General features: G+C 43.0%; 1 protein-coding gene across 2 annotated transcripts in view; it reads left to right on the forward strand.

Annotated features, from left to right (window-relative positions):
• The window catches only part of hibadhb (3-hydroxyisobutyrate dehydrogenase b), a 187,069-nt gene extending 182,000 nt beyond the window's left edge, over window positions 1-5,069 (forward strand). For both annotated transcript variants that reach the window (XM_072509401.1, XM_072509400.1), the window contains 2 exons: window positions 2,951-3,107; window positions 4,393-5,069. In XM_072509401.1, the coding sequence (XP_072365502.1) occupies window positions 2,951-3,107; window positions 4,393-4,551 (316 nt within the window). In that variant the 3' untranslated portion in view covers window positions 4,552-5,069. The remainder of the gene's footprint in view (window positions 1-2,950; window positions 3,108-4,392) is intronic.
• Window positions 5,070-14,534: the final 9,465 nt, after the last annotated feature.

The raw sequence follows: 14,534 nt of genomic DNA on the forward strand, positions 1-14,534 counted from the left end.
AAACCTTCAGCAGCAATCGGGCCTCTGTATCTCTGCACCATTGTTGCGTTTATCCTATTGCAAAGTAAGGTAAATTTAACCTCAACAGCTGTTTGGATTAGTATCCCCGTGCTGGGTGCAGCATCAATCACCTCTACCATGTCATGAACAGCATTTAAGTGCAGCCATAGTTTGTGTTGCTTTTAGAGTAGATGCTGCTACAATTCACTGGGATTCTGCTGTCGAGATGAACGCTGCACAAACTTTAAGTTGATGTTGTCAGAGTCTTTTGGTTCCAAGGAATCCCAAAGTGAAATCCTATTGCATCTACCACCAAGATGCTCAACAATGCAGCTGATTCTTTCCCCATGTTTGTTAACATGGTCTTTCAATTGGTGGCACAGTGGTTAGCACTGCTGCCTGGCAGCTCCAGGGACCTGGGTTCAATTCCGGCCTCGGGTGACTGTGTGGAGTTTGCACCTTCTCCCTGTGTCTGCGTGGGTTTCCACCGGTGCTCCGGTTTCCTTCCACAGTCCAAAGATGTGCCGATTAGATAGATTGGCCATGCTAAATTTCCCTTTTGTGTCCAAAAGGCTATGTGGAATTATGGGGATAGGGTGGAGGCATGGGCTTAAGTAGGGTCTTCTTTCCAAGGGCCAGTTCCGATTCGATGGGACAAATGGCCTCCGTCTGCACTGCAAATTATGTGATTCTATGATTGCGGAGAGGTTTTATGATGCTTGGCTTTTTTTGTAACTATTACTCTTTACCCTTCATTCACCATTAGCCCTGTGCTAAGCAGCCCCATTAGATAGGGGCTGTTTAGCACAGGGCTAAATCGCTGGCTTTGAAAGCAGACCAAGGCAGGCCAGCAGCACGGTTCAATTCCCGTAACAGCCTCCCTGAACAGGCGCCGGAATGTGGCGACTAGGGGCTTTTCACAGTAACTTCATTTGAAGCCTACTTGTGACAATGAGCGATTTTCATTTTCATTTCATTTCATTCCTTACAACTTGTGCCACCTTCTCAGTAGTGTCAATGATTCGCTTTCATGTGATTTCTGCCTAGCTGTGTTGAATATATGGTTGTGTGCATATCTGGTTCTGAATGGTTAGACTGTTGATAACAGACAAAGTTCTACTGACCAGTGCGGTTTGGAATTTTTGGAAATGCTTATTTCACTGTGCTCTATAAATGTTATATCTGTGGCTGAGTTAGCATCAATGGAGGAGCTGTAAAGCTATTCGGGACTGTGGATTTAATAGAGGTTAACATGACTGACTATTTCATAAGCATATATGTACCTAATGGTGGGTCAGCATTGACCTGCTTTATTAGGATTCCAATATCATAAGTGGTCTGTCGACTGACTGGTTGCATTTGTCCTTTGTGGACACTTGCGGAGGGCTTCCTCGCTGTTGTACCCTGCCTATATCCTCCAATAGCTCTCCTGTGTAATATAACTCCTTTACCTGCAAAAATACAAGCAGAGAGTTGTCAACATTGAATTAATTATAGTAGAAATTTTGTGATATCTATCAGTAATGGCCATGGAAATGTGTCTTGCATTATGCTACTCCACATTGTTAGTTAACAGGTATTATCACCTACAACTTGGTGCTTCTGCATGAGCGTGAGAACAGCATTCGATAGTCTCAGATAATGGCCATGTAAAGTTGACATTTTTTTATGTGGATTTGACATTGCTTCTCTCAAAATGTCACCTATTTATATTTAATTATTTTTGACTTTTCATGTAATAAAGTTCTGTGCTGTTCCTCACAGTCTGCCATTCATAATATTAGGAATAAGGGTTTGATTATGACCACAGTTAGTCATTTTGTTTATCTATTTGCATACTTCCAAGTTAAATGGGCATATTATTGTGCTCTTTTTCACATCATGACATACCTTTGTGCTTTAATTATATGTTTAAAAAAGCATTTTTTGCAACCTCATGTCAACATTTCTAATCCTCACCAAAAAAGCTCCAGGCTTTTCTCTCGAATGCTTGACACCAATGCCTGTAAAGCATCATAGTTGAATTTGCAACTTTGTGTTTGATATCCAACCACTGAGTTTAAGATTTGTTGGCTAAACCGCAGCATTGGTGAATTAAAAATTTTTTTTGTTTTAATTTAAGAGTACCCAATTTTTTTCCCAATCAAGGTGCAATTTAGTGTGTCCACTCCTCCTACCCAGCACATCTTTGGGTTGTGGGGGTGAGACCCATGAGACCTGGGAGAAAGTGCAAACTCCACACGGGCAGTGACCTGAGGCCGGGAGCCAACCCGGGCCCTCGACGCCATGAAGCAACAGTGTTAACCACTGCATCACTGTGCTGCCCCTTATTTTGTGTAACTTTTAACAACGCTCATGATTGCAGCTTTTAACTTCATCAATATGCCAGCATTCGCCAATTGTAAAACATGCAGCATTTACCATCCCCATAGTGAATTGGTATTCTGAAATGTAAAATGACCTGTTTTTAAAAGTCGGAGGAAACATGTGTCACGTGTTTAAATTTGAGTAACCATGTTGATTGAATCAGGAAATAAAGGTTCATACTGGAATTTGTTTGTATGTGTTACCTATGGCAATCCTGGGAAATATTTATTGACTGATTAGTTGTTAAGATTCAACAATTCCTGAAACAAAGTGTAGGATAAGCAAAACAGAATGTTGTGTGGATATTATTTTGACACAATTTATATCCAGCCTGTGCAATCCAGAGAATACTGTCTCTTTAAAGTTTATTGACCATGTATTTAATAGCTTGGTTCAATTTGTATATGCTGGGCTGAGTTAGAATCACTTTAATGTCATGTCATAAATCCAAAATAAATGCAGTATTATTTTCGAAGATGCTTGCTAGAACGAGACAAATGGTTATGTCGGGTCAAACAGCAGATAACTGGTCAACCGTACCTGCACTTTGACCTTAAAACTACTCATCTGTAACTTTTGACAGGCTGGGGCTTGACCCGAAGCTACTGGCAAAAATTTTGAATATGAGCTCAGGTCGATGCTGGTCAAGCGACACCTACAACCCAGTACCAGGAGTGATGGACGGTGTGCCTTCTGCTAATGATTATCAAGGTGGCTTTACAACAACGTTGATGGCAAAGGTACTATTTTCAAAAATAAGAAATAATTAGAACTCCATTTTTATTCTCTGTCCCCTTTAGATCACCCGTGCCACATGCTGTTTAGTCTACTGAGAGAAGTCAGGAAGACTACTCAAAGGATTTTAATGTCATTCAACAGCCAGCTGATTGGAGGTGCTTCACATTAACATTGGCATTGAGGCCAATTATTGAGCATCAAATCCTGTCCTCACTGGGATCAAGTAACTAGCACACACCGTGAAACTTTGGATTTTCTGGACCGTACCACTTTACCTGCCTAGAGAAATTGCACACTTCAGTCCATTTGTGTTCCCTTTTGATGGTCCAGCCAATATGACAACCTCATTATTTGGCGACTTGCGCTATCATTTACCTGGAATAGTAAAGATGTGACATTGAGAAACCTACTGTGGTTTGGATGAATGCACTTCCCGTCTCGCTACTTTCTAAATTTCTCTATATTAAACAACATGTCCTGATGAGAAGTGCAGTTTTACTCCCTCTCAGTCTATGATGAATGCTGTAGCTCTGGGGAAATGTCTGAACCTCACTCTGTATACCTTTCCACATTACATGGAAATGGCAAATCCAGTACCTCAATCTATTGAGCCATGTGAACAATGCTTTGGAATGTCATTGTGCCGAGTTACTACATTATTAGTAAGAACATGTATATACACGATAGTCTGATAAAAATGCACATCCGATATTTACTTCTTTTGAAGAGCTAAAGATCTAAAATTAAAAAAGTAGCTTGGCTAACGAGATTTGTGGCTTCTCTGGAGAGAAAACATGTGACTGTTTTCATTGTGGGTGGGTCTTTTGGGAAAAGAAGTGACCCCCTAAATCGGATCGAACCAAACAACATGGGGGAAAAGGACAAAAGAACAGGAAGGGATCAGAGCATTAAGTCCCATCACAAAGCATAGTTCAACATATAATTGGCCAGCAATATACCTTGAAAAGATTGCAAGAGGTAAAAACTAGTTGTCTGCCTGGAAAGTGTTGTGTGTGCACTCCTCACCACCCAGGCCCACTTCACACAAATGTGCACTTCATATCACAGAAAATGGACCTGATTTCTCAGTAGCTTGGTTGTAGTTTCGAAAATATGATTGATTTTCATATGCTTCACTTTGTTGCCGAAAAGAAATCATGGAATGTACTTGTAATTTATTGTAATAATTGTGCAGTCATTTGTGGCCTGAATAGGGCCACAGTGCTGAGTTCTAAAGTGAGGTTTAATAAATCATTCCCTAACCATCACTCCATTTCTTCCACTTAGGATCTGGGATTAGCACAGAACACTGCCACAAACACGAAAACCCCTGCTCTTCTAGGAACCTTGTCTCATCAGATTTACAGGATGATGTGTGCACGGGGCTATGCCCAGAAGGACTTCTCTGCAGTGTTTCAGTTCCTGCGTGAAGAGGAGAATATTTAAACTTGACCAACGCCAAAATGCATCTTGAGAAGTAGTCATGAGAATGTCAGTGGGTGTTCAAGTAACTTCAGTTTTCCAACAAAAAAAAAGGACAGGATAATTCTATAGCCATAAATCACGTTCCCAGAGATGCTGCCTAGATTTGTATAATTGTGCACCCATAAGTTCCTGATTTAACTGTGCGGCATTAGAGGTTTTTAGAAACTGATTTGCAAACAAGATGACAAAAAAATGTTTTGAGAAATGAGACTTACACATTATATGGGTTTATTCTTTATTACACGGTTAATGGTAAGTAGTTAACACTCTTGTTTTATGTTTTTTGAGTTTCATTACCAATTGCTTTACTGAGAATTGATAAATTATGAATTTTCCTTTTAGCTTTCTGTTTTGTATTCCCGGATAATACATAGATCAGTGGTCTGTTACATAATATAAATAGATGGCAACTATTAAATTTTCTTTAAATATTTAATTAAAATGTGATTGTAAATTGAAATAAAATTCTATTAATTATGTGCTGGATTCAATCATTTGAGTTTTTTTGACTTAATTCAGAACTTTGGCTAATTTATTTTGAGGTCTCACGGTAAGCTATGGAGAGGTGATAAAAGGCGCAGGGATTCCCCCTAGTTTCCACTACCCAGTTCATTGTATCATGTTTTTAAAAATTTATAAGGATGAATGCACCAATTCAACGCATGTAGTTGACTATTTACGTGCTGATTGTAAAGAGTTCAGTCAGACTGTCTTTCTTGAGTTAAACAAGAGGTTCGTTTTTACTGTGCTGAAAACCCACCCAGGTAAAGATATTAAAGTACTGAAAAAATGAAACACTGTTGCAGCGTGCGCACACACGCATACAAAATTACAAGTTACAAAGTAGAGGAGGTTAACCTTTGGTCAAATTAAGATTCAACAAGCAATGGCAAATAAGAAATGGATTGGAAATCCATGGTGCTGTTTGTAGCTGAGACAATCCTTAAAGTTGTAGTCCTTGGTTTCCTCTCTTGGAAAAACTGCTGTGGAATTTGAAGCTTCTTTTAGCATGTCTCTCTGTTTGCTGTCCACAGTATGAGAGAAGCAAAACCAGGGTCCAACTTAGTTAAGAGAGAGAGGCAGGTAGCCTTACTGCTGCTTTCAGATGTTCATTCTTCAGACTGCCCCAAAGCAAGCAGGGTTTGGTTAGAAAATAAATTTCAAGGGCAGCACGGTGGCGCAGTGGTTAGCATTGCTGCCTCACAGCGCTGAGGTCCCAGGTTCGATCCCGACTCTGGGTCACTGTCCGTGTGGAGTTTGCACATTCTCCCCATGTTTGCGTGGGTTTCGCCCCCACAACCCAAAAAGATGTGCAGGGTAGGTGGATTGGCCACGCTGAATTGATCCTTAATTGGGAAAAAAAAAGAATTGGCTACTCTAAATTTAAAAAAAAAAGGAAATAAATTTTGAAAAGGTGGACTTGATCACCTGAACTCTCTTCTTGATGATTGGAGATTCCACAGAGGTGGACAGACCTTGGCTATTGTTATGACCCAGGTGATTAACTTTAAAATTTAAAGCCATCACTTCTGAATGACCCATTCTTCCATGTGCTGTGCTAGGAAGGAAAATAGCAAAATCTCCATTGCTGCCGTAAACACTCCACCTCTGTCCTGACTAAAATTAGAATGTAGCTATGAAGTGATGCAAATGGTGGCAGCCGTTTTAAGTTTGAGTATGTCTTTGGAGTAATTCATGACATAAGAAGTGGTGAAATTCCACAGAGGGTTGTTTGGGCATGTTGAATTTGTAATCCACATTGGAAACTTCCAGAAGCTGGGGTGGCACAGTGGTTAACACTGCTGTCTCACAACGCCAGGGACCCAGATCCTATTCCGATCTCGGGTGACCGTGTGGAGTTTGCACCTTCTCCCCATGTCTACATGGGTTTCCTCTGGGTGCTCCGGTTTCCTCCCATAGTCCAAAGATGCGCAGGTTAAATAGATTGGCCATGCTAAATTTGCGACTTAGCGTCCAAATGTTAGGTAGGGATGGGGCAGGGAATGGCCACGGGAGGGTACTCTTTCAGAGGGTCGGTGCAGACTCGATGGCCGAATGGCCTCCTTCTGCAGTGTAGGGATTCTATGATAAGCTTGACCAAATTGCAGTTAAAGACAAGTTGGGTCAGATCTTTGGACAGTGTTTTTGTTTCAACAGTTGAAACTGCCCTTTTTGAAGAGTCCTAGAAGTGAGTCCAGCAGATGAAATTGCAATTTAATATCTGACATCAGCACACCTCCATATCATAGTCCACAAAAAAAGTGGATTGAGAATGCCCAATCTCATTTCAGGTCGAACCCTAACTGGCAGAGGGAAAAGACTTTCACCTCATCAGTTGAATATTCGGTTGAATAAACTTGGTTTGTTCTCACTGGAACGACGGAGGTTGAGGGGCGACCTGATCGAGGTCTACAAAATTATGAGGGGCATAGACAGAGTGGATAGTCAGAGGCTTTTCCCCAGGGTAGAGGGGTCAATTACTAGGGGGCATAGGTTTAAGGTGAGAGGGCAAGGTTTAGAGTAGATGTACGAGGCAAGTTTTTTACACAGAGGGTAGTGGGTGCCTGGAACTCGCTACCGGAGGAGGTGGTGGAAGCAGGGACGATAGTGACATTTAAGAGGCACCTTGACAAATACATGAATAGGATGGGAATAGAGGGATACGGACCCAGGAAGTGTACAAGATTGTAGTTTAGTCGGGCAGCATGGTCGGCACAGGCTTGGAGGGCCGAAGGGTCTGTTTCTGTGCTGTACTTTTCTTTGTTCTTTGTTTGTTATCAATCTGCCTGATTTTAACCTAATTTTAAAGAATATGGAAAAAACATTAAGAATAATGGATATCACTGGATTTAAATGGAAATGTTTTTATTCTTAGATAGTCCAAAGAAGTGTAGGTGAGGTGGATTGGCTATGCTAAACTTGCCCCATAGAATCCAAAATTCTGTGGGTTGGGTGGGGTTGCGGGGAAGTGGGCCTGGGTGGGGTTGCGGGGAAGTGGGCCTGGGTGGGGTTGCGGGGAAGTGGGCCTGGGTGGGGTTGCGGGGAAGTGGGCCTGGGTGAGGTGCTCTTTCAGATGATCGGTACAGATTTGATGGGCCAAATGGACACCTCCTGCACTGTAGGAATTCTACGGATTCTATATTTTGTTCTTATTTCATATGATGATATGCATTTGTGTCCATGTCCCAATCTTCCTACTTTACCTGTACGCTCTTTCTATTTAAAAAGTCAATGTTGAATTAATTAATTTCTTGATTTGGGTCCTTAGAATTGCAAGGTTGTTCTCTTCCTTGTTTTGTAGACCTGACTGAAGATTTTTTTTAAAGTATTCATTTTTATGGGATGTGGGCGTCGCAGGCTAGGCCAGCATTTGTTTCCCCTCCCGAGTTGCTCTTGAGAAGGTGGTGGTCAGCTGCCTTTTGAACTGCAGCAGTCCATGTGGTGTAGGTACACCCACAGCGCTGATTGGGAGGGAGTTCCAGGATTTTGATCCAGCGACAGTGAAGGAACGGCGATATATTTCCAAGTCAGGATGGTGAGTGACTTGGAGCGGACTTCCACGTGGTTGCATTCCCATGTATTTGCTACTCTTGCCCTTCTAGATGGTAGTGGGTTTCGAGGGTGCTGCCGAAGGAGCCTTGGTGAGTTCCTGTAGTGCATCTTTTAGATGGTACACATTGCAGCCACTTTGCCTCCGTGGTGGAGAGGATGAATGTTTGTGGAAGGGGTGCCAATCAAGTCGGCTGCTTTGTCCCGCATGGTGTCGAGCTTCTTGAGTATTGTTGGAGCTGCATTCATCCAAGCAAGTGGGAGTGTAACATCGCTCCTGAGTTGTGCCTTGTAGATGGTGGACAGGCTTTGGGGAGTCAGGAGGTAAGTTACTCCCCACAGGATTCCTAATCTCTGACCTACTCTTGTAGCCACAGTATTTATATGGCTCGTCCAATTCAGCTGGTCAGTGGTATCCCGGGTATGTTGATTGTGAGGAATTCAGTGATGGTAATCCCATTGAATGTCAGGGGGGCGATGTTTTGATTATCTCTAATGGGAGATGGTCATTGCCTGGCACTCTGGGCGGCACGTAGCACAGTGGTTAGCACTGTTGCTTCACAGTGCCAGGCTCCCAGGTTCGATTCCCGGCTTGCGTTACTGTCAGTGCGGGGTCTGCACTTTCTCCCTGTGCCTGCGTGGATTTCCTCCGGGTGCTCCCAATTTCCTCCCACAAGTCCCGAAAGACGTGCTGTTAGGTAATTTGGACATTCTGAAATCTCCCTCTGTGTACCTGAACAGGCGCCAGAATGTGGCGACAAGAGTATTTTCACAGTAACTTCATTGCAGTGTTACTGTAAGCCTACTTGTGGCAATGAAGATTATTATTATTGTGTGGCATGAATGTTACTTGCCACTTGACCGCCCAAGCCTGGATATTGTCCCAATTCGTGCTGCATTTTCACGTCGACTGCTTCAGTACCTGAGGAGTTGCAAATGATGCTGAACATTGTACAATCATCAACGAATATCCCCACATCTGATCTTGTTTTGGAAGGAAGGTTATAGATGATGAAACAGCTGAAGATGGTTGGGCCAAGGACACTAACCTGAGGAACTCCTGCAGTAATGTTCTGGGACTGAGATGACTGATTCCAACAACCATCTTCCTTTGTGCTAGGTATGACTCCAGCAGTGGAGAGTTTTCCCCCTGATTCTCATTGATTCCAGTTTTGCTAGGGCTCCTGATGCCATATTCGATCAAATGCTGCCTTGATGTCAAGGGTAGTCACTCTCACCTCACATCTGGAGTTCAGTTCTTTTGTCCATTTTTTAACCAAGGCTCTAATGAGGTCAGGCGCTAAGTAACCCCGACGGAATCTAAACTGAGCATCGGTGAGTAGGTTATTGCTGAGTAATGTGGCGGTATCCACTCTATATTAAAAACTGATTTTATATTAAATCATGTATTCACTCTATATTAAAAACTGATGACTGATGAAGTCATTTATCTCTTGTAAACCATTACTTATCGCAATAATGTTTTTCAACCAATATTACAGACATTATCTTTGTAAGAGTCCAGATGCAGTGAGCTCACTTAAGTCTTGTGGCCTTGTCTGGGAATAAGCTCTGCCAACTAAGGGAGGATATCACTTGTCTAATGACCTTGCCACTAAGGGAGGTTACTATCTGGCAAGAGGCCATGCCAAGAAGGGAGGCTGGTGTTTTTCTGGAGATAGCTACCGGAGGTATCAACCTCGTATTTTTAGGAATAAGTGCCCTGCTGGACCTCCCTAGAAACCAAGGTCTTGCCGACCAAGAGAGAGACTGTTCTTTGTTCGAAATAACTGGGGAGTCAATCTATTTTTCAGAAGCTGATGCTCTGTAAAAGACTCCCTAACTACAAAAAAGATATAAATGTTTAAGAACAAGCTGCGAAAGTCAGAGTTTCGCTTGGAGAGCTGTTTAGGAGATTGCTGGTGTTTATTTGACCAAGCTGCTATCTAGAGTCGTAGAGTTCTGCTCATTGATTGAGTATCGAATTCCGGGGCTACTAGTCGATGTAAGTATGAGATGTTTATAGCTTAAGCAAATATGTAGTTAGGGCGGTCACAGGCTAACTCATAATATAACCTGTATTTGTCAAACTATCATTTATCAAAAATACTTGTATTACCTTTTTTCTTTAAATAAATTGCATATGTATTTTACCACACAGATCCGTGTCTATTTTAATAAATAAGAGTGACATTTAACTAAGACTCATCATATTCTCAGCCTTTGTGGCTATCTGAAGAGGGTCACTTACCCATGCCTGGTTCTCAAGAATTAGAAATATTTAGTTGAAGTTGAGGAAAAAATAGCAATCCAAGTCGCAGTCTATCCTATACACTGAAGGAAGTGAAAGAAAGGCACATTGTGGATACTATAATTAGAACCCCCAAATAGTGAGCCTTACTTTAGATATTCACAAGACCTTGTCTGGTAGCTTACAACCTCGACTACTCGGGAAGATCTTAGATAGAATACTCCTCGACTGTCACATCTGGCGCCCAGCGTGGGGCCTGAGATGTATTCTCGGGTCTTAACAAATAGACACAATAACTCTGTCGCTAGAATATATTTAATTTATAAGCTCAACTAAAACAGTGCACCATGACCCTTAAATAAGGTCAGAACAATATAAAATGAAGCGCTAATACCAGCAAAATTAAATTGAATTTGACTACTATTGTTAAACTGTGTTTACTAGTAGGAAAGACCATGTATATATATTTTTTAATACTTTGGCTATGGCAGTTCAAGCACATCTCTGGCGTGATCCACCAGCAAACCCTGATCCTTTTGCGAATCAAACATTTAATGTTCCAAAAGGAACTTTACTGGTTGATCATTTACTTGCATTGCAACCTCCCTTCGCAGACGGACAGAGATTTAATCTTGAAATAACAGAATGTTTCCCGGGGAAAAACCACAGACAAGACTGTCAGCTTAAATTAACTCGCCGAATCAGACCGGGTTGTAGTGTCCAGCCAAATGATTCAGTACCATTTGTAGTCTGTCACTCAGAAGATATAGACCCGCTCAATGCTAGCAGCGTTGTGGTGTTAACACATGCTTATCCCGTTCCGGTCCCACAAACCCCTGCCTTCAATCCAGGGAATCCCTGGGGAGACGCTATAATTATTCTTAGTGACCTTAATACCCCGCACTTTTGACACCGGCTCAGACAGAGATAGCGAGAAGTGCCATTGCAGGGATGAATCACACACTCCTGACAGCACCTAAACCGGCAAGCGGACCAGCGACCCCTGGCAGAATGAGATCAGTAATTGGGGAACACACCGTGTCCGTATTTAAAGATACCTTCGGACCAATTTCCCCTGATGATAAACAAGCACTTAAATAGTTTTTTTGAGAAAATGTCCATGTTAGAAATATTCTTCTGACCATTAACTCCAAGAGACAAACAGCAGCTGCTGCGAGTTACTGCTCAAGCAGGATTTCACCTCCCAGAAGTGGAATGTGGAACCTTGTTTCAAATTTTAGTTGCTGCCCATAAGAAAATTTATGCCCATGGAATGCAGTGGGGTTTCCAAAACATTCTTTTAAACGCCCTTAAAGTAGGGAGCATTAGAGAAACTTTCCAGCTTGCCTAACAATTACAATTTGATTTTGCTCAAGTCGGCCGATTGTTATTGAAATCAGTCACTGACTCAGCCCACCGCCTGCGCCTACAGGATGCAGCACACGGTCAACAAAATCAAGCTGCTAAATACCATGCAGTTATTCAGGCTTGCGGAGACCTTGAGGGATTTTGCCAGCTGTCAGCTACCGAACTAGAAGGACATAGGGACATCCCCTCCACCTCTGGGACACAACCCAGGGGGGGAACAGGAGCACCAGCTGTTCCTCGTACTCCAGGTAGGAGACAACCCCTGCCGGAAGGTCCTCAGGAACTCCTACACGAGCCCCAGCCTCAGATCCTAGACAGCAGCCTTTTAGACAAACTCCCAGGCAGACACCACCGGGAAGCCTAGGGACCCACAACAGGCAGCACCCCGACGCCTATTCGAGGACAGGGGTCCGCGATACCCCCAGCACCCTCCTCAACAAGGACGGTATGAGTTCCGAGATAGAGCTAATATCCGCCCCCCGGAAGATACCAGGATGATCGAAATCCACAGAGGCAACAACAACAATACCAGGATCAGCCTAGAACTAATGGCAGTACTGGACAAAACAGAGGCCAAGGTAGAAATTCTAAAGGCGGCCGCGTTCCGGCCAAAATCCGAGTGTACACTACCTCTAAGAATCACTATTGACTAACAGGCAGGTCCGCTCACAAATTCTCCAAAATCGCTCCCACTCAATTCCCATACGTAAATGCCACCCTGTATCTTAATCCAAAATTACTAACCACTACAATAGGGGTAATTTTACTCCTAGATACTGGGGCGGAAATTTCCCTCATAAACGAAGAATTTGCCCGCTACTATTCCGTAAACAGACCCATAATAGTGTAAAAGGCATGACTTCAGAAGTAAGACAAATATCATTGGTACAGATCACCCTTCTAGCTAATGATCAAGTAATTAGATGTCAAGCTGGACTATGGCAAAATTTAGACAAAGATCATGATTGTGACATTATCCTATCCCAAGACATAATTCAAAAGTATAACTTACTTCAATTAGCCCCTCGGCATAATAGAAAAAAACAGTTAGAGGAAATTCTTAGGGATAGCCCGAACAAACAGACAAAAGCACAAATTAAAAACTTAATTCTCAGACACTGGGACTTATTCCAAAAACATCAGAATCACTGCGGACTAGTAAAAATTCAACCAGTCACAACCGGAGTCAACGACTTCCCGGTTCAGAAACAATGGTTCATCCAAGACCCGGATTGCAGAGCCGCGCTCCAAAAAACAATCGACTCCCCATGCCAACAAGGCGTTCTGATTAAAAGATCATCTCTGTATAATTCCCCTATGTTTGGGGTTCCCAAAGCTAAAGGCGGAGTCAGACTTTTAGTCGACTACCAAGAACTAAACCGCGTTACAATTCCAAACGCAGCCCAATCCGCTTGCATACAACAAGTCACACAACAGATTAGCCGAAAAAAGTACAAATCCACTTTAGACTTATCCAACGGCTTCTGGTCACACCCGATCCTCCCCAAGGAGTATGATTACACAGCGTTCACTGCTCCTAACGGCCACCAGCACGTCTGGACCCGACTCCCGCAGGGCTTCCGCAATTCGCCTCAGCTCTTCGCGGCCGGAGTTATTTCAACATTAGCGCCCATACGTCATAAGTACGATATCGACATCTATGTAGACGACGTGTACGTGACAACCGACACCCGTTAACAACACTTAGAAGCCCTGGACGAAATCTTTACCCTCTTAAAAATCCATTGATACATAGTCGGTCTTAAGAAATGCCAATTGCTTAAATAATCAGTTGAATACCTCGGTATCAATGTCACAGACACTGGCCGAGGCCTTACTGACTCCTTTTCCGAGAAACTCTCGGCTATTAAGAATTCTACTTCCCTTAAACAATTACAATCTATACTGGGACTGCTTAATTTTGCACTGATGTTTGTACCAGCATTCGCTCCACTTTCAGCTCCCTTGTATGAGTACTGTATCCCGACAAATAAACCTTTCTACTTCCCGGAGCATGCAAAGGAAGCTCTTACACAGCTAATTCTTGCAGTAAAAAATGCCACTGACCTGAGCTCAAGAGACCCATCCAGCGATATCTGTCTTATCCCTTGGATCGCTTCCCGAGCAGCCTGGGCAGCCTGCTTCGATGAGGGGGCCACAACGCCATTCCAATACCTCTCCCTTAACTACTCCCCCTGTGAACAGAGATTGACCGCCTTAGAACACTGCATGGTCCTCATCCTACATGCCGTAAGTTATTTGCGTGAGGTTCAGGCCACTGCACGCATTATAATCAAAACGGGTTTTCCCCAACGAAGATCACAGGAAGGAATGCCAGGGAACAAACGCAAGGCAACCCAGGCCAGATACACTAAGTGGCACCATCTTTTATATGATACCTCCCTGAGCTTTGAATACATTGAAAAATACTCGCAGGATATACTCCATTTTCCCGGTTTTGAAAAACTGGACAAAGAAGAGGACCCGGATAGTCCGAGTCTCAAACTTACCGTATCTCCCCTCGAGGACTTTGACCTTGTCATTTACTGCGACGGATCGGCAATGCCCATCCCTGATAGACAAGGCAGTATGTGCACAATAGCTGGTAGTGGGATAAGACTAGGTTCTCATTCAAATGGAACCTTTAACCCCACCAAATCAATTTCAAGGACCCTGGATCCCTATAATGTCCAATATGCAGAAGCACAGGCATTATTATTGTCTTGTTGGGTGTTCTGATGTACAAACGATCCAACACGGCTGGAGATGGTGTAAC

Source organism: Scyliorhinus torazame, chromosome 6 (assembly GCF_047496885.1).
Source record: "Scyliorhinus torazame isolate Kashiwa2021f chromosome 6, sScyTor2.1, whole genome shotgun sequence".
Taxonomy (NCBI): Eukaryota; Metazoa; Chordata; class Chondrichthyes; order Carcharhiniformes; family Scyliorhinidae; genus Scyliorhinus; species Scyliorhinus torazame.